This window comes from Pteropus alecto, unplaced genomic scaffold (genome assembly GCF_000325575.1).
Source record: "Pteropus alecto unplaced genomic scaffold, ASM32557v1 scaffold30, whole genome shotgun sequence".
Lineage (NCBI taxonomy): Eukaryota > Metazoa > Chordata > Mammalia > Chiroptera > Pteropodidae > Pteropus > Pteropus alecto.
Window position 1 is genome coordinate 3,920,358 of NW_006429782.1, and position 25,978 is coordinate 3,946,335.

Consider the following 25,978-nt stretch of genomic DNA (forward strand, 5'->3'; position numbering starts at 1 on the left):
TGGATGAGTATTTTAAAGAGTAGGTAGGGTCCTAAAGATCAATGGTTGGATGGATGGGTGGATGGATGTTTGCCAGATTCCATGCTAAACACTTTACACACATCATCTTGTTTTATCCACGTAGAAATCTCATGAAGGAAGAAATATTTCCATTTTACAGACAAGGTACTTGAGCTTCAGAAAGATCACTAGGAAAAATCACTTCGCCCAGATTACACAACTAGGAAATGGTGGATCATAAAAACTTAGGTCTCTTGACTCCATGTGCTCTTAACCACCATAAAAACATCCTCCCTCCTCCCCTCACTTGACAGCCTGTGTTGGCCACCCCGGCTCCCCTTCTTATGCCCATGCCCAACAGCACCCAGATTGCCCATTCAGGTGTCCATGTTTCTCCACCGTCAATGAGTGAGATGGCCGCAGAAGTCCGTGTGTGAGTGCGTGAGGGCCCGCAAGCTCTCTATAGGCATAAGCGAGGGTAGAACGGGGTGACTGGAAAACATGTTCCTCCTCTGGGAGGGCCCCCAAGTACCAGAGACATTAAATGGCCATAGAAAGGTCCGAAGAGTCTGGTAGTGACCACCGCTATTAGTAAAATGCCCATGGACCAAACCCCAGCCCGAGGTCATTCCCAGTAGATGCCACGTAATCACAGCACATGATGATCCAGCCTCACCAGTTAGTGAGACAACAGGAAAGCAGAGAACACACAAGAGGAAATGAAAGAGAACAGGGGCAGATCATGGAGGGGAGCCGCGGCCGGCAGCCCCCGTCACCAGCCTGCTGCGCAGAGTGGTCGTGAAGTCCATCCCCTGCCTTGGGGTGAGGCCACGCAGGGCGGGGGAATGGGGAAAGGGCTGCAGGAAGGAGCTGGGAGTGTCTCTGACTCTGATCCAGGCCTCTCTCCTCAAGACACCGGTGAGTTGGCAGGTTGTTGGGCGGTCGAGAAACGGGCATTCAGCAGTTCTTGTGGTCACCAATGATTTCCACATAAGGCAGCCCCACGGGCCAAGTGTCCCGAGGCCAGTAGCGAACTTTGAGGGTTTGGTCTGGCATTTCATACCTGGCGTCCACCAAGGCCATGGTGACCATGCCGTAAGGGAAGGTGATGCTGATGAGCACATGCCTGTGGGATGCAGAGAGAGAGGGTGATGAGGGTGCAACACGCCCCTACAGACAGCTGGATGCCCCCCGCCCCACCTGGATCCTTTTCTTACTTCTTATGGACCCTCATCATCCAAAGGAACCTTCTGGAACTGACCGCATTACTGCAACCATTATACATACGCAAGACCCAGTATCTGTGCCTCCCCTCTCTGTTCCCAGGCTACTGCTCCAAGCTCTGGCATTCTGGTTCTCCAGCCCCAGACCAAAGGGTACATGCTTACCAGATGCTGTGCATGTAGGAAAAATTAATCTGCCGCCAGAAACTGCAAAGGAGGAGGTCACTAATCCAGCTGGTAAATGCGAAAGCCCATAAAACCACAGAGACCTCAATGAGATGCTGGAGCTCCTTATTGCTGGTCCTAGGGAGGGAAGAAGGGAGATCAGAACCTGACTCAAAGAGAGCTCGCAGGGGCTGATGGGAAATTCCTCCATCAAGGAGATGAGGCTGTGAAGAGGGGTCTCATCTGTGCTTACCACTAACACTTGCCTAGCACTTACGGGATGCCAGGTGCTGTTCCAAAAGTCCTTCGATTAGAAACTCGGTCCTCACAACACTAATATTCCCATTTTGCAGGTGAGAAAACTGAGGCCCGTGAGAGTAAGTTATGTCCCGACCCCACCCAGTTACATAGTTAGTGAGGGGCAGAGCCGTGCCTGAACCAGCATTATCAGATTGCAGAACTCTTAACCAACGAGCCCTTCTGTGTGTGTGTGTGCATGAGGGGGAGGGGCTGGTTGCATGTGGGTGGCTGGGTGCATGGGGGTGGGTGTGCAGGCGTGTGCATGAGTGTGTGTGTGTGTGTGTTGTGGGGTGCCTGTGAGGCAGCACTCGAAAATCTTTGTCTGTGTGCTGAGAAGGTGCGTATCTGCGTGTGGGAAGGTGACTCTCCGATGGCCGTGTCTTGGGACAACTCGGGACCAGAATCTGTGTTTCCCCAACGGCAGAGCCAACCCTGTGTCCCTTAGAAAAGGGCACATCCGGTATTCATAAAGCAGTGACTCTTTTATGGCTGAAAGCACAGATCCTGCCCGCTAGCCTAAAATGACATGGTCTGACATCAAAAGCAGCACAATGAGTAAGAACTAGTAAAATCTGAATAAAGTCTGTGGTCTAGTCAGCAATGTTATCTCACTGCCAATGTCCTCTTCTTGAGGTTGTACTATTATCCCATAAGATGCTGCCACTGAGAAAGGCTGGGGGAAACTGGGGGAGGGTACACGGGACTCTGCCGATTTTGCAACTTGCTGAGAGTCTGTAATTATTTCAAAATAAAAAGTGAAAAATACAGCATAGTGACTGAAATGGATTAAAACACTTCAGAGATGTAAACATCCTTGAGTTCATAATAAAACTTAAAAACAAAAGCAACTTCGCCAGTCCCTACTAGCGATGGCTAAGGCACCAACTCATTACTCCAGGAACCGGCAAAGAGCAGGAACCAACAATCTCTCCCGACCTTCCTGTTCCAACTGTATTTCAAAGCTGATGAGTGAAAAGTCCTTCTTGATGGAAGAACTCCAGCTAACCATCGCAGAAGGAGGAACAGAATCTGCAAATCGCCCTTTGGGAACACGTAATGGTTGGAGGCAGGGGCATCAGTGGCTGCTGAAGTCATTAGGTGAAAGGTCAGTGGAAAGCTTTACAATGAAGTTATCGGGTGACACCATCCGAATCCCCTGATTAACCTTAACAGCACTAAATGTGGGACAACCTGGCGTCCTAACGGGATGGAACAAGAAGCATCCAGCATCACACATGAGATATTCTGAGCTAATAAAATTTAAACCTAAATCTAGATCTGACTATTAATTTTCCAGAAATACAAAAATAATAATAATAATAATAAGGAAACACATTGAAAGATGCCACAGGAAGCATTCTGGTCAAATCCAGAATGCAGGATGCTCTTCAGGACAAACGACCGAGTGTCTGTCATCGCATCAGAGTCATGAACAAAGGGGGAGGGAGGGACCGTTATGAAATAAAGACCTAAGAGACTGTGTTTGGATCCCAGTAAAAATAAGACGAAATGTAAGAAAACGTCTTTGAGACACCGAGCAAACGCCGGTAAGAACCAGGTATTAGATACTATTTTAAGGAAGTGTCGTTAATTTTGTTAAAAGCGTGTGTGCCGCATCTTCCGTCTGTCCCTCTGGATCCTTCCTTCCCCTTCTTCACTCTGCCCTATGAGGGGGAGGGGGCCTGAGCCGAGTGGACAAAATCCGAGGGCTCCCTTGCCCTCAGGCTTCCAGTCGGGTTGGCCAATAGGGAGCCCCAGCAAGAAACCAAGGGGAGAGGGTGTCGTTAGATTTACTTCCTCTCCTGCGGGGTTGGCTCAGGCTGACTGCAAGCAGCAACTGGAAGTCACAGCTCTTGCCAAGAAGACCCTCTATGCAGCCTCTTCCCCTGGGCTTCTCGCGCTCACTCCCTCCCATCACCTCTCCCGCAGGTCTCCTGACCTGACGGTCAGAGCATCCCACTGGCACTAGCAGAGGGATTCTCAGTGATCTCTGGGGATTTTCCCACACCCTTTCCTCTCCTTTGTAAATAACGCTTCTATTCAACTCTCCTCAAATTGGCCCCATTTGACAGTTCCCTCTCTATCCTGCTAAGATTTGGTATGGGTTAAAAATAATAATTCTTTCCCGGGAGAGTGAAATCCTGAAAAATGAATGGGAGCCATGATATGAAATCTGAGATGAATATGTAATGGAGGTTGACGAAATGCCGATGGCTGTCGGGGCTGGTAGTGGGCGGATGGGGGTTTACGGTACCACATTCTCTACTTGTATGTATGTTGGGGGGGGGTGTCCCTAATAAAAAGGGACAAGCTCTGCAGTCGGACAGCCTTAGGTTCAAAGCCTGGCTCCACTCCTCGTTAGCAGGTGGTCTGGAGCGCGGAGTCAACAAGACCTCCGTGCCCGATGAGCAGGGGGGTCCTGTTGGGTACGGGGCCGCGCCGCCGTCCCGGGCACCCGCAGCCAGCACCCACTTCTTGTACTCCCGGAACACGATGTAGAGGATGTGCACGGCGATGCTGTTGAGGGCGTACGCGTTGACCGTCGGCCTCAGGAAGGACAGGAAGGTGCTGACCATGGTGGTGAGGACGACCAAGCAGGAGAACTGGAGCCTGTGGGGAGAAGGGCTTGGCTGGGGGGCGTCCGGAGAGGCTCCTGGGGGCACTAGGCAGGGTCACGTGGCGCTTGTGGCAGAGGCGGATGAGAAAGGGAAAGGGTTCCAGGGAACCCTGCTGGGCTCCGCAAAAAGCACCCCAGTGGACTCGCCTGACAGCCCCGAGGCTCAGGGGTCTGAGGGTGCCAGGGCCCCAGGGGGCAGACAAGAGGATCCGGGGGGCGCAGGGAGGATTCAGTGGGGAATCACAGGGGCCCCACAGGCTCTCAGGAGGGGCGTTTGAAGGCTCCTATGAGTCGAGCAGGGTCAGGAGGAGTTTCAGAGTGGTCTCGGGCATGCGATGTGCCTGGGGGAACCGATAAAAGATTCCAGGGACCTCAAGCGAGAGGCTCAGGGGCCCAGGTAAGCTCATGTGTAGCGTCCTGGGACCCCTGCCCCCAGTGGGCTCGGGCAAGGTCTGGAGAAGGTCCCAGGCTACCCAGCTGGGATCTGGGGGGCGGGGGGAACGCCAGGAGTTCCAAGTATATTCAACAGAGCCCAGTTAAGTCAAGCAGGGTCAGGAGAAAGTCCTGGAGTGGTCAGGGGAGGAATTCCAAGGTCCCAGGAGCCCAGAGGGCCAGCCCCCGCCCCACCTGTTGCCCCCTACGAAGGCGGGAAAGTAGCAGCGAGGCAACCAGATGCTGTAGCCACTGGCCAGCAGCCACAGAATGGAGAGCTCGTCCAGCAGCTGGCCCAAGAAGCTGAGCGTCATGTGGAAGTACATGGAGAACAGGCCTAGAGCAAGAGACAAAGGCGGGTGATCAAGGGGGTGGCCCTTCCCACCACCGCCGCCCACTGTCTCCGCCCCTGCCTACCTATGACTGTGAAGAGGAGGCAGATGCCGTGAACGAAGAGGGAGCGTTTCTGGGCGTAGGGGTGCATCAGGAACATCATGAGAGGCCCAAAGATGAAGAAGGAGACATTGCTGACCTGGAAATAGGAGGACGTGGGGCGGGGGGCGGGTCAGACAGGGGAGGCGAGGGAGGGCAGCACCTACATCCAAATCCTCAGTCATTAGCCAATCAGGCAATGAACCGACCCAGAGTTTGTCAGCGTTTCAGCTGATCTCAACAGGCATCCCACTGGTCCTCGGAAGGACCGATGATTCCACCCATTATCCTGCGGGCTCATTCATTCGATGAGTGTGGAAAAGACTATCTACTAGCCTTCCACATACAATCGCCCCCTTTTCCTCATAGAAATAGTCTCCCCCAAATTTTAGCTCGGCACATAGCTCCTCAGCTGAAGACTACATGGCCTTTCTTGCACTGTACTGTGTGTGCCTTTGCGTCTTGGCCTGGCCGATGGGATGGCAGTGTAAATGAATCTATTACTCCCAGGTCAGTTCTTAATAAGCCGCTTAAGGCTTGCCTTTCACTTCCTGTGGACCAAAACGCAGATGAACCTGTATTTTAAGTTATAGATCACCCCTTTCTTGCTTGCTGAACACACCCAATCTGTGTTCAAGCGTCAGGAGGACATGGCCTTAGGAAAGCAGGATTTAGCCCCAGGGCATGGGTCATCCCCGTGGTCAATAACTGGTCAAGGAATAAATGTGTGATGATTCTGGCTCTGAGACATGATGGAAAGTCTGATGAGAAACTTCTGGGAAAGTTCTCTTGATCGAAACCAGGCCCAGTGAATCAGGCATTTGGACATTGTTGTGATGTTTAAGATGTGGTAGCCGTTTTGTGACCATGAGGAAACTAGTCTGGGAGCAAAAACAAATAGGAACAGCGGTTCCCAAACTTTTCGGTCTCAAGACCTCTTATTCTTAAACATTACCGAGGACGTCAAAGACCTTGGTTTGCGTGAGCTACATCGATCGAGACTGGCTGCACTAGAAACTGGACCCAAGAAGCTTTCAAAACATATGAGTACACCCGCAGACCTCCCCTTGGTCACCAGAGACATGATGCCCTCACATATTGAGTAGCCACTGGAAGATTCTATTTGTATCCTCATGAGACAATCAGATTTTAAAAAGGCAGACGATATCTTCATATTATTACGAGAACACTCCAGGCCTCGCTAAACTTCTGACAGGGCCTCAGAGACCCCGGGGGTCCCAGGACAGTGTTTCGAGACTGCTGCTCCAGCAACGGCAGAGCAGAAAGACGAGAACCACGTATTTTGACGACGTTGAGCTGCTGAGTCACCTACTCCAAAACCATCTGCGTCCAGACTTCTAGTTTTTAAAATAATTATTGACCTTTCTATTTAAGCTGTTTTCAGTCGGACGTTTTGTTTGAAACCAAAGCTTTCCCATTAATGGGCTTTGAGATCCAAGTGATATGAGATTGAATCCATGCTCCTCCACTAATTGTGGGGCCTCGAGAAGGGAACTTCAACGCCCTAACCCTTTATCTCTGCATCTGTGACACAGGCATAATGTCACCTGCCTCTTTGTGCTGTTGACCCAAAAGTCTCCAGCCCTCATGAGCACAATTAAGGTCATGAGAACCTCTCCCCCAGAATTCCAGTGGCTCAAAGTCCCTAGCTGCTGACGTAGGACTTTGATGTCCCTCCAAGTCTCCCCCACATATGTCGAGGCCACGGTAACTATCTCACAAGCTCAGAAACAAGTGTCTTCTTGACCTGCCAACTTGAAGTCAGCCAGCTCGCTCGCTCAATTCCGCCCTTCCCTGCCCAATAAAATCTTCCTCTTGTAAAGGTCTCCTCTGCTGCCCGTGTTCCCTTCTTGGCGAGGGAATCGTGCCCTGCTAACTGGGGCGCTCACTTAGTTCTCAGGACGCCACCCCAAGAACGCGGAGCGCAGTGGTGGGTGTGAGGGAATCATTCACCTGACCCGATGTCACCGCCTCTGAGCCTAGGTCTTGGAAACCCATGCGGGTCCCCAAGGCAGGCGCCCTTCTGATTCTAGGGAAGCCCATGGGTCTCCTTGGGTCATGGTGGAACCAGCTCAAATTCCACAATTTGAGGACCCAGTCTTGGCAAACTGGTTTCCCAGCTCCTGGTCCCACCCACGTCCTTCTTTTGCATGCCAAGGTCTCTCTGGTGCCCATCAATGGACAAGGTCAAACACGTCTCCAGGACAGCCACCAATCCACAATGGCTACCCTCGAACAGAGAGGTACTTCCCCCACACAGGCCTTGTCTGTATCATGACCCCACACCACTGGAGCAGACACCTACCCCAAACCAGACCTATCAGATTTTCTCTTTTGGGAGTTTGAAACTTGAAGAAGACACAGAGCCCGGGAGTCTCCAAAACTGAGCTGCACCATTGACTAATCTCTAGAAAGGCCTTGGGATATTGTCGTGATGTTTACGATATGGCAGCCATTTCGCCACCATGAAGAGATGAGGCTGAGAATAAAAGCAAACACTGCTGAATCCTCTAGACCCGCACTAGACCCTAGCCTTCCAAGCAACTCATCTTTACATTTTCTAAAATATTTCAGTATTTTTATAATGCCCCCCCCTTTTTTTTTTGGTGTGTTTGTTTGGTTTGGTTTCTTTGCTTAAGCTAGCTTCCTATAAAACCATTGCTATTAGTATATTAGCTAGGGTTCTCTGGTAGCGAGCTTCAGAAAATGATTCTGGTGAACTTACACTGTAAATATAAATATATGTGAATGTGTTTGTGTATGGTTAACTTATTCATTAATTAATTTATTATGGGGAATTGAATCAAATGAATTACAGACAAGGAAAACCAGAGACCAGAACAGCTCTGGCCCGTGAATGGACAATCTCTTCATAGGGGAACTTTGGGCAAGAATGACAATAACTGTGTTCAGTCCTTACGTCCACGCCAAGATCTAAATTCTGGAGGGTATACCCTGGGCCACAGCCCAGCCTTGGCCAGAAATGGGAGGGCACCTTGATGGACCATGCCATCGAGACCATAAGCAATAGGGGGGGGGGGCAGCTAGCCGTCTCAGGGAAAATGGGGCTGTGGACACCGAGTGGGCAAACTCTCAAACTTGATGTCCCCTCTGGCCTTCAACCAAACACCAGCCCTTGGGCGTATCAACACACACCTGAAGATGCTGAGCCAACCAATCTCCCAAACTCTAACACCTCCACTTAAAACACATCTGTCATTCCCATAAGTAAAATCCAAAGTCTTAAACTTGGCTTATAAACCCGCTCCGTCACTCACCGCTGTGCACATTTACCTTTGTAATCTGGGTGGAAAGAATGACTCAGTTCTTCTAAAGGAGCCATGCCTACTCTTACCTCCAAGAGCTTGTACATGCCGTTCCCACTGCCTGGAACGCTCTTGCTCCCCACTCGCCCCCCTTCACCGCGCCAACTACTACTCTGCCTCTCGCCCGGGGGTCACTGTCTCGTAAAGACTTCCCAATCCCCCAAGGCAGGGCCAGGTGGCCTTCCTTTGTGCCCAAAGCCATCCACGTTCCTGGCACCTGTCCAGCTGCTCTGGACCTATCTGGCTCTCCCGCTAAACGTGGCCTTGGGAACAGAGGCTGCGTCTTCTCCATTCTCCACTGTAACCTCAAAAACCAGCACGTAGTAGGTGCTCAATCAATATTGCTTCTGGACGAGACCTCAAAACGGATTCAGGTAGCTTGCCTGTCGTGCAAGAAAACACTTGACAGAGGGTCTTGCACCTAGAAAGTTCTGGATAGAAGGCACTGCGAGTGTTACTTGCCCATCTTTTGACCGCACACCTTTACAGAGATTGTTTTTAACCCTTGCACACACCCCAACGTCCAGCTGTCTAGTTCTTGTTTGGCAATGAGAAAATCGAGTCTCGGAAAGGTAGAGTGACTTCTCTGAGGTCACACAGCTCTGGGGGACCCAGAAGTTTGATTTACCTCTGTCGAGAAAGAAGGAGGACTAGACAGGTGGCAATGATGAAGAGGGGGCCCCCCATTTCAGTAAACGGCAGGGGCCGCTGCTGTCGTCGGGGAAGTCGGCAAGGACGGGTTTATCAGTGGGATAGCTGCTCCAAGAGCAGAGGCCAACAGGTCTGACACAGGAGTTTTTGATGATGCCCAAGTGTGCAGAATGAGGGCAGAGCGACGGGCGGAGCCTATGACTAATGAGTTCCAACTGGCTCCGGAGTCTGATAGCATCAGAGAGGGTGCCAGGGTCTCCTCCCCACCCTCTAGGGCTGGGCCCCCACATTTCCCAACCACCCGCCCCACCCAGGGCAAGGCGGGAGACGTGCCACCTGGGATCACGTCCAGAGCCAGCCCGGCCCTTGGCTCTGGACATTCGTGAGCTGGATTCTCTAGGTCACGGCCCCAGTAGGTGCCCTGCCATTCATTCACTCGTTCATTCCCTCATTCATTCATTCATTTGCTCAACAACCATCCCTTCAGTTCCTACTATGTTCTCGATGACCTTAGCACTACCTGAAAATGCAATCCTTAGCTTCGTGAGGTGTGTCCGGTCAGGGCTGGGGGACAGTCTGTGCCCCAATTTCCTCCTCTACCTCCAAGCGCTGCGGTAAGGATTAGAGAACCAAGTGCCACGGGGCCAGGAGTTTGGCTGATTTGTTCACTGCTGAGAACTCTCCAGTGTCTAGAACAGTGCCTGGCACACAGTAGGTACTCGGTAACTTTTTGTAGAGAATGATGCATGCCGAGGCATGTCAACGATGCATGCACGGGCCTGGCACAGGCGCTATGACGTTCGCGTGCAGCGGTGTTGCTGTTATTCTAGAAGATTGGTTCTTTTATCATGAGTCCCCAGCAGGGCGTCAGGTAAGGAGATGTGGCTGGATACTTTAGAGCTAGAAGAAGAAAAGGAGAGGTAGAGAGAGAAAGGAAGGGAGGGAGACAGGGAGAGAAGGAGAAGAGGAAAAGGGAAGAAGAAAAGGAAGGAGGGAAGGAAGAAGAGAAGGAAGAAGGAGGGAAGGAAGGAGTGAGAGAAAGGAGGGAGAGAAGGAGGGAGGTAGAGAGATTAACCAAAACCGACCGCCCACCTCGGCCTTGGGAAGAGGCAGAGAGGCCACCCCTTTCTCACTGCGACCACCCGGGCTAAAACTGCAGCCCCCACAACCCGCCTCCCCACAAACGGCTTCCCCGCTGATGCATCGTCTCCCATTCTTGATGCCTTTATTGTCTGTGCCTCCCCACGGGATTGTGACTTCCGTGAGGACCGGAAACACACCTGTTTCATCTTTAGCTGTGTCCTCAACACCTGTTACGCTGGGCAGCCAGCAAGCACTCATGAAAAGTTGGTCGAATCAACCAAATCGATAAACATGGCCAAGACTCCTCGCTCTATCTCCCCACTCCCAAAGCTCAAACTCCCACCGCCCACACCTGGCTCTGTCACCTGTCCGGGACTCAGCTCCGCATCCACCCAGCAGGTGCGCACGAATGTGGGTGCTGGGTGGGGGCTGGGAGGCGACAGTGCTGGCCACGGTCCCTCCCCAAGCAGACTCACTTGCACAGATTAAGACACACGCATTGATTGTTCATCACTCAGTAACCGAGTGGCCTCACGACGCTGTGGTTAAGGGAGAGACTGGGGTCAGGTGGCCTGGGTTTCACTGCGACTTTCTTTCGTGTGCTTGCAATTTACATGCAGTGCAACGTTGGGAAAGGTCGCCAGCGCTCTCGAGCCCTCATTTACCTGTCCGCAAAATGGGGAGGCTAAAATGACCTCCTTCGCAGCATCGTTACGAGGATGAAATGAAATGTATTTAAATAACATTAAATAAAATCTGAAATTTATGAATTTCAAATCAAATGAACACATGAACACTTTCGCATCTCTCTGGGCTGCGTTTACCTCCAATAATAATAGCTTCAATTTATTCAATGCTTAGGTTGTGCCAAGAACTGTGAGTTTTCTTAATCTCTATTTTTTAAATTGAGATACTCGTACGCTATTCAATTCGCTCTTTCAAAGTGTGCAAGTCAGCGAGTCTTAGTCTATTCACAAGGTTGTGCGCCCACCACCGCTGTCTAATTCCAGGACATTCCATCACCCAAAAAATAAGCGCCGTCCCCATTAGCAGCCACTTCTCCTTCCCCAGTCCCTGACAACCACTAACCCATTGCCGGCCTCTGTGGATCTGCCCGTTCTGGACTTTTCATATCAACGGACGCACACACCGTGCGGCCCCTACGTCTGGCTTTTCACTGGGCGTGCTGCGTTCACGGTCCGTCCACGTCACAGCGAGTGGACGCCATGGTGCTCATCCACTCATCTGTCCAATAGCTGTTCCATCCTCTCCGTGGTTCTGTGAGTTAAGGGTTGTCAGCACTCCACAGTTGCCCCCTTCTTTGAATGTGTACTCAGTAAATATTTGCTGAATAACAAAACTAACTGCATGAGTTTTTCTTCGCTAGCACATCCCCCTATCCTGGGCCCTTCACTTCTGTCTGTTAGCTGTCTCCCGCTTCCCACAGGATACCAGCCTCCCGAGGGCAGGCATTATTGTCTGCTTCGATCACCACCGTGTCCCCAGAGTCTGAAACAGTGCCTGGCTCAATAAATTCTTGTTGAGGGACAGGCCTAGTGAGGGGTCATTGTCTCCTCAGATCAGACCCCTCTGTCTGCTCCCAGAAGCCCGCAGAGTGGGGATCACCAATGCCTGTTCTTCCAAAGGAGAAAAGAGGTCCACAGGGACCTATTGAGTCTAGGCCTGGGTGTGTCATGGGCATAGTCACCAGTTTCATGTGTGTAATTATTCAGTTAATGGCATCTGTCCTCCCCGAGGGCAGGCACCATGCCCTCCCGGCTTCCGCAGGGCCTGGCAGACCAGAGGTGCCTGAAATTAATTGCTTTTGCTGTGAATGTTGATGAGGAGGGAGGATTGGTTCAGGGCTCATGGGACTTGCCAGTCACAGCCAGGGGCTTGGAGAGAGGCGGGTCTCCCCCTGAGTCACAATAGCACTCAGGGAAGAGAGGGACTAGAAGCACCGCACCGCAGAGGCCAGCTGCAGAGACGGCTCCATCAGAGGAGGAGGTGGGAAGGCTGTCGGAGGTGTGGGCACCGTCATCTCCGCCCCTACAACCCTTCCCGCTCCTCGCCCCCACCTGACTCCTCTTCTTATTCCCACTGCCCCCCACTCTTCCCCCACCCCGATCCCCTCCCCCGCCCCGCCTTCGCCTGTGCGGTTCCCGCCCCAGCCACGCGTCCCTCTGTTCTGTATCCAAGCACCTGAGAGGGAGCTTTCTGCAGAGGATGAGACTCGGAGCTTCTGCATCCTTGGCAGGGGCCCAGGAAGAATTCAGCAGCACAGCTGCCGCTGGGAGCCGAGGGCCTTAAAACTCCCTCCCACACCACTTGAAACTTTCCTAAGATGCCAGTGGTGCAGAAGGAGGCCACGCCTGGAGGCCACCAGGCCAAAGCAAATAGGTGCAAACTGGAACAGCCCACACCTTGACTTCTGCCCCAGCCCCACCCGATCCAGCCCCTCTCACACCCCTGACCTCTGCTCCTGGCAGATGGCCTTTCTCGGCTCTCCTGGTGGGCTGCGAACTCAACCAGGTGCTTTGAGGCTGCCGTTACATTCACCCCGCATGCCTTAGGGATCATTTACTTATCGTTAAGTGCTGAAGCTCCCTCTCCACCTCGTGCCGCACCCCCACGGCTCCCGCCACCCCATCCCTTTCTCCCTTCGCCACACACTAGCCGTGAGGCTGGGGGACTCACTGGTAGTTCCCAAGCCCCCTCCACATCCTGGTACCCCAGATCCTGGTACCCGGCACAGGTTGGTTTACAGAATTTTTGTTGAATGAGTGAGTCCATCAATGAATACAGGATGCATTTCAAACACTCCGACCCAGCATTCAAAACTTGCTCATTTTCATCTCTACCCAGATTCCAGACACAAAAACATACTTTCTCTTTCCCAAACTGGCCAATCCGTCTTTTACTTCCAGGACTTAGTACATCTTTTTTTTCTCCTCAACTCTTTTCCCGCCTCCTACCCCACTCGGCAAGCTCCTATCCGTCTTTCAAAACCCAACTCTTAGGCGCCCTCGTCTCTGAGGCGGAGTCCTCTCGAGCTGCCTTCTCCCATGCCCTGACCACGTGGGGCCGGCTCCCCCGTGCCCGGGCTCAGAGCTCCCTGGGAGCAGAGCAGAAAAGAGGCCAAAGATTCTGCAGAGAACAGAGCTTTCTCACTGTGAGCTGTGGCTTGTAAGTGGATCAGGCAGAAACCCATGTGAACAGGTTTTTAAAAATTTCTGCTACATGTTTTGTCTTTCGTTTACAACCCTGGATCGAAAGCATACTTTTAAATAGCTGCATTGTCTTTCAGCAGAATGTATTCAACCCTACTCAGAGTCGTGAAAATGTATTGGCTTTCTTTTGATTTATGCATCTATTTATTGCAATTACGAATGACTCACAGAAGACTTTGTATACCAATCCCGCCGTCTATTGGAAAACTGCAAAATGTGGGCCCACGTTCGCTAAAACATAAACTCATTTTTAACTCCTGATTCGAGAGACTAGAAAGAAAGATCTTATCATTTTCTGTTTGATCGGTTATTAACATATATAAAGCTAAATCAGAGGCTGACGACCTGTCTTGCTTTGTGCGATCGATGAACTAAGAATGATATTGACGTTTTTAAAAGGTCAAAAACATTAAAAGAAGAAGAATATCTCATGGCGTGTGAAAGTTATATGAAATTTACATTTTGGTGTCCACAGATAAAGTTTTATTGGCACATGGCTACGCTTATTTATTAGCATGTCACCTGTGGCTGCTTTCCAGCCACGGTGGTAGAGTTGAGTCATTTCTGCAGAGACCTTACAGCCCAAAAAGCCAAAAATATCGGCTATCTGGCCTTTACACCAAAGGTTGGCCAAAGCCGCGAACTATAGGAGTTATTAACTATGGCGACAGGTTTGGGATACAGGTTTGGGAGGAGGGAATTGTGGCAAAAGCCTTTATAATATAACTCAATTCTTCGTGCTCTAATCTGTTTCGTCAGAGCCTTTTTGATAGACTTCTCCTGGACCTACCGTGTTTAAACCCCAACTCTAAGTGCCAGGGTGACCCTGGGCGGATCCCCGACCTCCCTGGATGCCTGGTTCCTCACCTGGGAAAGGAGATTAACTCTACATACAATATACAGTGCCGAACTCCCAATGTCCTTGTGAAGGTTAAATGAGATTTTTCAGGTGAAATGGTTAGTTCAATGTCTGGCACACAGTAAGCACTTGATAAAGGCCATTATTCGCATGATTCCATCATTCGCCATTTATTGATCACCTACTATGCGAAAGGCCCAGAGCACAGCACGCTGCCTGTGTTACCCAGCACCCCAGGAGTCCAGGAAGGCAAGCGCCCTGCCTCGTTCACCATGGTGTCCCCAGCACCCCACACAAGGATAGCACAGTCACATGTATCTTTGGCTGCTTGCATCTCTCAGGCTTTAGTTAAATGCCATTGCCATATAGGCATCCAAGATTTGGGGACCCTTCCAGTGTGGCCCTATAGCAGGGGCTGGGGAAGGATGGCCAACTGCCCCGGTGTGCTGGAACGGAGGGGTCTCCTGGTACATGAGACTTTCAATGCCAAAACCAGAACGGTCCCCAGCAAACCAGGATGAGTTGGTCACCCTGGGTTGGGGGTACAGCTGAGAACGAAGGAGATGCATTCACCTCCTCCAAGAAGCCCTCCCTGCTCCATCCCCCAACCTACCCCACCGCTGCCTCAGGGGTCACCTCTACCCTCCCCCGTGATGGCACTATCGCCTTGGGTCGTGAATGCCTTCCCAAGTCACTCTTCCTAGTCTCTGCTGCCATCCCAAAACCTACTACAAAGCCCGATGACAAGTAAAGACAAATAATGAATGAAAGCCAGCGCTCCTCACCTGGCAGATAAGCAAACTGAGGCTCAGAGAGGCGAACTGCTCAGACAGGATCCCCCAGCGAGGACGAGGAGGAGCCAGGCTTTGGACTCAGGTCTGGTGACTGTGCCACCCCCAGCCACCCCCCCGGCCGGCCGGCCCTCACCGTGTTGTAGAACTCGGCCACCAGCTCTGAGTGCTGGAAGTTGGTCTCACACCAGTCCACCTCGGAGCTCTGGTAGGCAAAGATGCTGGGCATGGTGACACAGGCCCACCACCCACCGGTGCGTCTGGCAGGGAGCAGCCTGCGAGCCTAGCAGGGCCGGGCTCAGGCGAGGCAGGGAAAGGACAGCTTGGTGCCCCACGGCACGCCGAGAGGAAAAACCTGCTGAGCGGCTCCCCGGCTGCGCCAGAGCTGTCTGGCAGTGTGGTGGCGGGTGCCCTGGGCATAAGCGGAGGGGTTGGCACCGTCCAGGTGGGGCAGGGGTGGGCCAGTGTGGGCCCCCCATCCCCGCCCGCTAGGAGTAGGCGTCAGAGGAACTGTGTCAGCACACAGTGCAATTTAAAATAATAACACTGAGCCCGTTGAGGTGAGTGTCCTTGCTGTCCCCACCGTACAGGTGAGCAAACTGAGGCAGAGAGAACAAAATGACTTGCCCAAGGACATGAAAGGTGGTAAAGCGGAGATGTGAATGAAAACTGGCCGGCTGGGTCCAGACCCCCGGCTCCTCATCCTAAGCTCTGTGGCCTTGGGCAAGTGAATTCACCTCTCTGTGCCTCTGTTCGTTCATCTGCAATAAGGGAAGGATAGAGGTAGATCCAACTGTCACAAAGGCACACACAGGTAAAACAGGTGAAGGGCCGAGCTCACTGCCTGGCTCAGAGTGGGCCCCGCGTAAACGGTCATGGGCTTTCTTACTGTAGCTGACTTTAAACTTTAGGGCAAACTTATAGGAATAGTAACAATGGCAATTTTACCAACTACTTATCAGTGCCAGGCTCTTTTCTAAGGGCTCACCATTCAGTATTCTCTCGTTTAATGTTCTTAACGACCCTAACAGGGAAGAACAAGTTATCTCCAGGTCACTAGGAGGAAGCAGAAGCCCAGAGAAATTAAGCGGTCTATCCAAGGTCACACAGCTAGAACACGACAGTGCGGCCAGCCGCTTCTCATCCCTGAGCCTCGGTTTCCTCACCCGTAAGACGGGGATCATCGTAGCACCCAACCTTCTCGGGGCTGCTGCGAAGACTTAACGAGCTGATACAGCATTTCCCAAGGAAGATCATTTTGGGTGATGTGTGGACCCGCGTTCAGAACGACTGAACTGTGTGGCAAGCGATCCATTCCCTCTTCGGTTCTCAACAGTGGGAGGAGAGGGGTTCGGTTGGTTCTAGTCCATGTTTACGCCTCTTCACTTAATTCTTGGGTTTGACGAAAAGCCTTCAACGGACAACAGTATCCAGTTGGAAAGTTGTGACGTCATTTACATCGTATTAATTTTTAAATAAGCTTGTCTTATGGCTGGTCACATCCACTTGCCATTCACGGCGGAGCTACAAGGCTTCTTTTAAAAAATAAATTCATTTAAGCTGGAGGCGGTTGCATAAATCTACACAAGTGAAGAAATCGCATAGACACACACAGGAATGAACGTAAAAGCTGTTGAAATAAGGTCTGTAAATCATATCAATGTAAATTTCCTGGTTTTGAAATTACACAGTTACATAAGATATACCACTGTAAAGGGTACACAAGACCTCTCTGTACGAGTCTGGCAACTTCCCATGAGTGGATAATTATTCCAAAATACATAATGTTTTTAAGGAATTGATTTAGATCTTTCATTGGCAGATGAGTATAGCAACAAAATGTGGTATCTTCACATACTGGAATATTATTCAGCCTTCAAAAGGAAGGAGATTCTGACACATGCTACAATATGGGCGAGCCCCAAGGACATTATGCTCTCCTTATGGAAGGGGAAGCAGGTGGGCCTGGAGACCCATGGTTCCCTCCAGATGTCCATGATCTCATTCTTGAATCTTGGGACTATGTTGCCTTCCGTGGCAACATAGCGGGGTTGGGGGCTGAGAACGGGGACGAAATGGACGGGGTTTGCGATGGACATGAAGATGGAATGGGACGAGACCGGGATAAGGACGGAGTTGAGCCTGGAGACATAGTTGGAATGGGGTTTGGGGTGGGATGTGGGAATGGAGAGGAAGGTGGGGTTGGGGTGGAAAAGGGGTTCAGGAAGGGGCTATGAAGGACGTGACTGGGCAACCGGTGAAATTTGAATATGGACTTTACACTGGATAACAGCATTGCATAAGATTTTTGAATTGGATAAACGAATTGGTCATATAACAGAGTATCCTAGTTCTTAGGAGATTCACGCTTAAATATTTAGGGATAAAGGGACATGATGTCTGCAACTTGCTTTGAAATAGTTGTACGAAAATGGCGGGGGAGAGAGAGAGAGAGAATGGCAAAATGTTAATGACTGGTAAATATGGGTGAAAGAAACATGGCATTTCTGTCGCACTTGACATATTTCAAAATGAAAAGTCGAAAAAAGTTGGCTAACAAAAAGTACTGGTGAGGATGAGAAGCAAGGAAACTTCCATCCTTGACTGGTAGAAATGAGAAATGGTCCAGGAGAGGATTCTGGAAAACGATTTGACACTATCTAGCATATTCTTGGGCAGGGTAGGCCAATTGCTAGAATACAAAAACACAGCAAATCCTAATGTCTTAAAAGTTTATTTCTCACATAAGCGAGGTCCACTGAGTGCATGTGTCCACCCTGGAAGGCTGTCTGTCAAGTGGTCCGTGCTCCTTCTGTCTTGTGATGCCTCCGTGTGATTTCCATGCCCACATCGTGGCTTCCCACCCCCAATGTGAGCTTTCGGGGCGGTCCTCGTAGGACAGGGGAGCATATGGAAGGCACACTGGATCCTTAACCACCTCAGTCCAGAAGGATGCTCCTCACTTTGGCCTACTTTCTCTTGGTCAAAACGAGTCACATGACCTCAATTAGATGCAAGGGGATCCGGGAAAGGCAATCTGTGGCAGAGTAGCTGCTCCTTAGCTGTACCTTCCAGAAAGGGAGCCAGGATTTTGCGACAGAGTGGGCTGCCTCTGCCACATTCGATTGATTGACCATATCCTGCAATCGGGAACTCCCCTCCCAGATTTACGTCCCCCTGAGAAACCCTCACAGGTGGACCCAGGATCCGTGTGCGAGATTATTCAGATCAGCCCTGCCGGCCATAGCGAAACCCTAGAATTACCCCGAATATTCCTGCATCATAGCTTTGTGGAATAAGTGGCAGTGCGTTCATTCAATGGAATACATGTAAATAAACAGACAGCAGGGACACGCGCTAATGAGAATGGCTCTCAACAAGATAATGCTGGATGAAAAAGTTAAAATGTCACGAGCGGCACATCTGTCCATGGAATGGTAGAAAACCAGGTTCCATTTAACGAACAGCGCCGGGGGCGGGGCCTCTCCTAGGCAGTCATACACCTGTCAGGATGTGTCAGCTATTAAAATACGGCAATACTGCCCTGTAACTGGCTGCTGCCTCATGCCTCCGTCACTCTGGTGTGATCCCCGCCCACCCCGGCCTTGTCTCTGTCGTGCCATGGGCTTCGCGACCCAGCAGCTAAAGGGTTAAGGTCTGGGAAATACTTTTAATATTGCCCTAAGGTGGGGGAGACACGCATATGTGATAAAAATGCTTTAAAAAAAAAAGTAAAGGAGCAGTGACCACCACACCCAGAATAGCGGTCGTCTCGGGGGGGAGGGTCGGGACAGAGCGTGCCCCCGGGAGGTGTCACGCGGGGGCCTCGCTGGGTCAGCGTGCTGCCTTCCCACTGCCTCCCAAGACAACTGGGGAGCAGGGGGCAGGTGTCATGAAGCCCGGTGAGCCGCCGTCCTCAGGGCTGGGGGTACTGCTTCAGTTTGGAAAGTTGAGAAAGTTCTGGAGATGGACGGTGGGGATGGTTGTAAAACAATATGAATGTACTTAATGCCACGGAACTGTGCACTTAAAATTAGTTAAAATGGTAAAATTCACGTTATGTATGTTTTCTTGAAATAAAAAAAAAAAGGAGAAAGTGATAAACTGCGTCAAAAGGTGCTAACAGGACTAACGACATAATGAATTGAGCATTGAATTTGTTGTAATTTTAGGTCATTGTTCGAGACCTTTCTTCCGTTTCCATATAGGTGTTCACAGCTACACATTTCCCACTAAAAGCTGCTCTAGTTGCTTCACACACATTTTGATGTCGTCTCTTCGTTTTCATTCATCTCAGAGTGTTTTCTAATTGCCCTGTGTGACTACTGGACTTCGCCGTCTGGAAGTCACCAGGGGCGTTGACAGGCGGCGTCTCAGTAGAGTTGTGGGGGGAAAGCCTGATCAGAGTGCATTGAAGAGACGATGAAAATGGACGGAGAGGAAATAAGGGGAGATCCAACTCTCAAAAGGATCTTTTTTCTGTAAAGGAGGATAAAGAAATGGGCGACAGCTGGAGGGCGGTGTGAGATCAGGGGAAGCTTGAGGAGAAGAGGAAGGTGAGACTTCCCATGTGGACGAGTGGACGAGTGAATGGACTGGACCAGGGGATGTAGCGGGATTGAGGATCAGTAGATTCGTGGTCAAGGATCTCAAGACAGCCTCCGGCCATGCTACCCTGAATGAGATCCCGTTTGATCTCGGAAGCTAAGCAGGGTCGGGAATCTCAAGACAGTCTCCGGCCGTGCCACGTGGAACGTGCCCGATCCTGTCTGATCTCGGAAGCTAAGCAGGGTCGGGCCCGATTAGTACTTGGATGGGAGACCACCTAGGAAGATGAGGTGCTGTAGGTGTAAAAAAATTTTTTTTTAATTTTAAAAATAAGGGATTGTAAACTGACAGGTTCCTTGCAATCTGCGAGGTCAACCAAGGGTTGCCTCGCCTAAAAAATAAATAAAGAAAGAATCTCAAGAGAAACCAGTCGGCATAGCTGTATATGGGGCTGCCAGGGGCAGGTGAGCAGGAGATGGAGGGTTGGCTTCAACCAGGCTAGGCTGGCCAGATAAACGTGTCGAGAGAAGAGGCAGACGAAGGAGTTGAGGACATATGTCAAGGAGTTATTGTAATGACAGACCATGGCTCTAAACTGGGTGAGGGGACAGGGAATAAAGGGCAAGTGTCCACGGACTACAGGTGCTGGCAGAGCTGTTTGAACAGGAATATGGAGCTGGAAAGAAAAGAAGCGTGGGTTGGTGAGTACGGTGCTTGAGAACATGGGAAGGGGTGCAGTTTCTGGAAATGACAGGGTCTAAAAAAAAGACCATGACACCTGGGAGCCGAGGGAGAGGGGAGGGCGAGATCGGTGGGAGGGGAGAGCTGAAGGACTGAAAGCCACAATTCTGGAAGGATCATCGAGCTCAGTGGTTCTCAGCCAAGTGCCCCAGGGGACACTCGGTGATGTCCGGAGACATTTTTGGTTGTCACATCTCAGGGGATGGGAATGCTACTGGCATTGAGTGGGTCGAGACCAGAGATGCCGCTCAACATCCTACAATGCACAGGGCAGACCCCACAAGCAAGAACGATCTGGCCCCAAACGTCAACGGTGCTGGGATGGATAAACCTGGTCTACGTGGACACGGAAGTCACTAAAAGTTACAACCAGAGAAGTTTTCAAGAAAGGAAAATGGCCAGGAGGTAAAATAGGGAAGGAATGAGAGGGCGTGACCTGAGGGCGGGTAGATGAAGCAGAGGGCGACACTGTCGGCCACTGTCTGGTCACTTAGATTTGAAGCTGCAGCTTTTTAGGGAAGAAGTGAGGATGAAGCAAAGACACCCACCTACCCCAAGAGACACGAACATGAAAGTTGCGATGAGAGACTGCGACACCCACGGGAGAACTAAGGTTTTGAAACAACCACCTGTCCATACAAAGTGATGCTGAGGATATGGGGCGACTGGACATTGCCGGTGGGCGGGGAAGGGGTGCAGCCGCTTTGGAAAACGACCTGGCAGTTTCTCCAAAGGTTAAATATGCATCTTCCACATGATCTAGCCAGTCAATATTTGGTATTTACCCAAGAGATGCAAAAAGGTATGCTCTCACAAGGCTTATACACAAACATTCAGAGTTGTTTTATTTGTAGTAAACCCAAACTGGAAACAACCTACATGTCCATCAACTGGTGGATGGCGTACTATTCTGCGACGAAACGGAACAAATCAAAGGATATACACAAGACATGGGTGAATATGAAAAACATGATGGTGAATGAAAAAAGCCAGTCACCAAAAAACTACATACTGAATGATTCCATTTACATGAAATTCTAGTACAGGGAAATCTAGAGTGACAGCGATTGGATCGGTGGCTGTTAGGAGATGAGGATGGAATGGGGGTTGACTGCGGAGGGACCCAGGGATCTTTGGGAGGGACAGGATGTTCTTTATCTTGACTGGCGTAGCGCTTACGTGGATTTGTCGAAATTCATCAAGCTGTACACTTAAAGTGGATACATTTTATGATATGAATGTTAAACTTCGCTAAGTTCGCTTTAAAACAAGTTGGACAGGGAAGGGAGGAGGAAATAAATAAGGGTGGACAGACTTGTGGATGTCGGTGGTGGGACCCGGGCTCCATGAGAGACCGGCAGAAAGGGCCCGGCTGACGGCTCCACAGACAGTGGGAGGCAGTCAGGCTGCATCTGGGTGTCTTAACCAGGAGCATACGGGGACGTGGGGCTCCTCTCTCCTCACTTAAAAAGGGCTTTGATATCATGGTATTTATTTACTCGATACCATCAATTTCTGGTATATGATAGCAGAAATTGAGACACCTGGCGATTTAAAATTTCCGTTTTAAAATAAATATATTTAGACGTTTTAAATGAGGGGATTTAAAGGAAAAGATTTGTGATTATATAGCTGGGACACGCACTTGAATGACGAAACTTTAGAAAGCATCGTGGTTTCCCAAATGCTTTTTATTGTGTTCCTTCCACAGTCACTGAATTTTAAGAGGCTTGGTCTACCAGATAGACTGCATTTTTTTAAAGCGTGTGCGTGTGCGTGTGCGTGTGTGTGTATGTGTGTGTAGGGGGTGGAGTGACACAGAGAGATTATTATGAAGCATTTAATCACGTGCCTAGAATAGGATTCTCCCCATTCAGCAGGCGAGGAGCCTGCAGCTGTGAAAGACTCAGATCCTCACCCAAGGTCGCAGGAACTCAGGTGGGGTTGAGATTGAACCCAAGACTCTCTCTCCTACTCCACCGCCCCTTAACTGTCCATAACTATCACCAAATAGTAATTGAATCCTTTCCAATTTAAAAGATAGAAACCATCTTCATTCCTGTGATAAGCACAGACATGCTCAATGTCCATCCACGAATGAATGGGTCACCAAAATGTGGGATATCCACACGACGGAGTGTGACTCAGCCACAGAATGGAGTGAAGCGCTGACCCTCGCTGCCAAGTGGACGGACCTTGAAACCGTGCTCAGTAAGAGAAGCCAGACACAAAAAGTCACACGTTATCTAGCTGCGCAAATAAGGACTATCTGGAAAAGGTACGTCCACAGAGACAGAGAGTGAATTTGCGGCTGCCAGAAACAGGGAGGACTGCTGGTGGGCACTGTCTCTTGGGAGAAAGAAATTGTTTTGGAACTAGGCAGAGGTGGTGCTCATCCGGCATCGAGTATGCGCTAAGTGCCACGGAACCGTACACTTCGAAATGGTTAATTTTATGTTATGAGAATTTCACTTCAATTGAAAAACAAACAAACAAACAAGACATGCTTATGATGTGATGCACAGAAATCAGAAAGAAGAAGGTAAAAATGACCCATCTCTCGCCATGCGCAGACTCTCAGCGCTGGGAGTGTATGCTCCCAGCCCACGTGTATATTTGCAATAATGAGCCTGTGATGTCGACATTGTCTTATTACCCGCTTGTTTTCCCTCTTAGAGATTATACCAAGGGAATCAAAGTGGTGGTGTCTTGGGGTGTCCAGAGTGTATTGACTGAGAAGGGGCGTGAAGGAAAGTTCTAGATCTTGAATGGGGTGATGGTTACACAGGTGTACGCTCACCTAAAAAAATTCATCAAGCTGTACAGTGAAGATGTGTGCATTTTACTGAATGTTATAGCCCCATATTTTTTTAAAAAGGACTCTTCCACGTCAATAAAAATGAATGCACACCGTCATTGTTATTGCTGACACCCTGTGTATATGTCCCTCCTCTTCCCCACTAAAATGGCTTCTCAAAGTATTTGATGCTTCTGAAACTGATGGCCACTCTCGGCACCTCGTGCCCCAGCCGGACTCACTCTTCTGCTTCCTTGAACCTGCGACTCCCCATCCCACACACATTCCTGGCTCCTCTCCTGCTCCTCTGACTAGCCCTTCTTAATCTCTCACCCCAACCCACTCGTGGGGTGGGGTGCAGAGGGTAGATCTCACCTACTCCCATGTTCCCTGAGACTCAGAATTATAGAACCGCCAGCCGCCTGAAAATCTCCACGTGGATATCCACAGGCCACCCAAACGCACCTAACCCAGCGGTTCTCAACAGGGACAGCGGGCAACGACTAGAGACATTCTTGGCTGATGCAGTCACCCCTACTGGCATCTCATGGGTAGAGGCCAGATGCTGCTCAACACCCTACAATGCACAGGACAGCCCCCCCACAACAAAGAACTATGCAACCCCAAATATCCGTGGTGCCAAGGTTGAGAAACCCTGCCCTAAAGTCATTCAGCATCTTCTGCCCAAACCTATGTTCCCATCTTGGTAAAAGACACCTCCATGCACCCAATGGCTCCAGCCAGAAATCTTCACATTCTGCATCACCCCCCATATTCAGTCCATTCCTGAATTAATTAGATAATACCAGGCGCCGCAATGAACAAACCCCAAAATATTTGATGACTCAAACACGATGGAATTTTGCTGCTCACTAAAATCCAAAATGAGTGTCCTAATTGGCAGGTGACTCCCTTCCCAGGCATCTTCTACGATTCCACCGTCTTTACCACGCATTCAGCTGCCAGAGGCGGTGGAAGCAGGGAGTGGAAAGTCGCACTGGCTTCCCAACCCCGTGGTTTGGAGGGGTCGCACATCATTTCCGCTGGTGAAAACTCATCACATGGCTCGCCAGATGCAAGTGGCGCTGGGAAGTGTGGTCCTTCGGTGGAAGGGCGTGGTGACCACCCTCCAAGATGGCCTCGCTTGGTGCTCAGCCCCTGTGTAGTCCCCTGTCCCACACTGAATCACGTGACCACTGGGATAGTGTGGAAGTGACAGCATGTGACTTCCAAAGCTGGGTCGTATAAGACATTACCGCTTCCGCTCTGCCATCTTGAATCACTTGCCGTAGGGACGAGCTGGCTGCCATGTTGTGAGGACACACGATTAATCCAGAGGTCCATGCGGAGAAGAGCTGAAGCCTCCTGATGACAGCGAGCCTCCAACCTGCCCAGCCTCCAACCTGCCAGGCACGCGAACGAGCCGTCTTAGAAGCGCACCCTTCAACTCACGTTAAGCCTTTAGACGGGATGCCAGCCCTGGCTGACATTTTGACTCCAACTTTATGAAAGACCCTAAGTCAGAACACCTAGCCTAAGCTGCCCCTGGACCCCAGACCCACAGAAACTGTATGAGATGATAATGTATTGTTATTGTTAATATTTAATGTTATAGTCTTAAGCCACTAAATTATGGGGTGATTTGTTAGGTGACAATAACTGCTACAAAGGAGAAGCATGACTTTGGAGAAGAATTTGTCCCGCAGTCTGAAAACCCTGTGTTCTACCTTCTGAACGTTTCACAAACCCAACTCCCCCCCTACGTGGCCCCTCACGCTAGCTGCCCCCACATTTCTCCTCCATATGGCTATGCCTGCTCTGTCGCTGGTTCCCCTTTGCAGACAATACTGGCCATATTTTTGGTTGTCATCATTTTTGGCTTTTCAAAATCCAAACCATTTCTTTTGGGGGTGGGGACTTCATCGTCTGTAGCGGTGTCCAGCATGGTGGCAGTGCTGTCCAGAGGTGCCAAATTGTCCCTAATGCGCAGTCTCTAGAACGTTTTGCCTATTTTTTCCAAGGCGGGTCTTCCAGCCCCCACCCAAGCTGGAGAACCTCTAGTGTCTACAAGGTTCTCTTTTGGCTTAAGACAATTTTTGTTGCTTTCAACCAAAACCCTGATCGTCACACTCTGCCTCCGCCATTGCCTGGCACGCCCGTCATCCATCCATCAGCCATTCCTTCACGGATTCAGTGTTTACTGAGCGCCTACAATGTGCTGAACGCTGTTCTAGGTGCTAAAGTATAGGAGTGAAAAAGTAGAGAAAAGGTCTTGCTCTAGTGAGCTTCCTCTTCAGTAGAGGAGACAGACGACAGACAAATAAGCAGTGAGTATATAATACGGGAGTGCTTCTCGAACTGCAGTGTGCATACGGATCACCTGGGGATCTTGCGCGCCTGCAAATTCTGATTCGGCACATCTGGGTGGAGCCTAAGAGTCTGTGTTATTAACGAGATGCCAGGTGATGCTAATGCTGCTGGTCTGTAAAGCGTATTCTGAGTAGGGAGGCGCGGTGCCGATGTTTTATAGAGAAAAATAAAGCAGGGAAACAGTGGGGGCTGTGGTTTTAAACAGGGGTGTCAGAAGATGATAATGAGTATGGCCATAATGAAGGCGAGGAGGGAGCCGTGTGGGCATCTGAGGGACGAGCATTCCGGGCAGAGGAGAAAGCCAGTGCAAAGGTCCTGAGGCCGGCGTGTGACCGATGAGTGAGCGGAACAGCAAGGAGGCCAGAGTGGCCTCAGCGGAGTGAGCGAGGGAC

At 50.5% G+C, this 25,978-nt stretch overlaps 1 protein-coding gene and 1 pseudogene across 1 annotated transcript; one reads left to right on the forward strand and one right to left on the reverse strand.

The window, feature by feature from the left end:
• Positions 1–957: 957 nt before the first annotated feature.
• ACER1 (alkaline ceramidase 1) lies at positions 958–15,359 on the reverse strand. Its single transcript, XM_006904137.1, has 6 exons — positions 15,267–15,359; positions 5,155–5,269; positions 4,933–5,074; positions 4,161–4,298; positions 1,389–1,526; positions 958–1,126 (listed from the first exon to the last, which is right to left on the reverse strand). Exons 1-6 carry the CDS (start codon positions 15,357–15,359, stop codon positions 958–960), a joined length of 795 nt encoding a protein of 264 aa, XP_006904199.1.
• Positions 15,360–19,861: 4,502 nt separating this feature from the next.
• On the forward strand, positions 19,862–19,980 carry LOC112476101 (annotated as a pseudogene).
• The last annotated feature ends 5,998 nt before the right edge of the window (positions 19,981–25,978 follow it).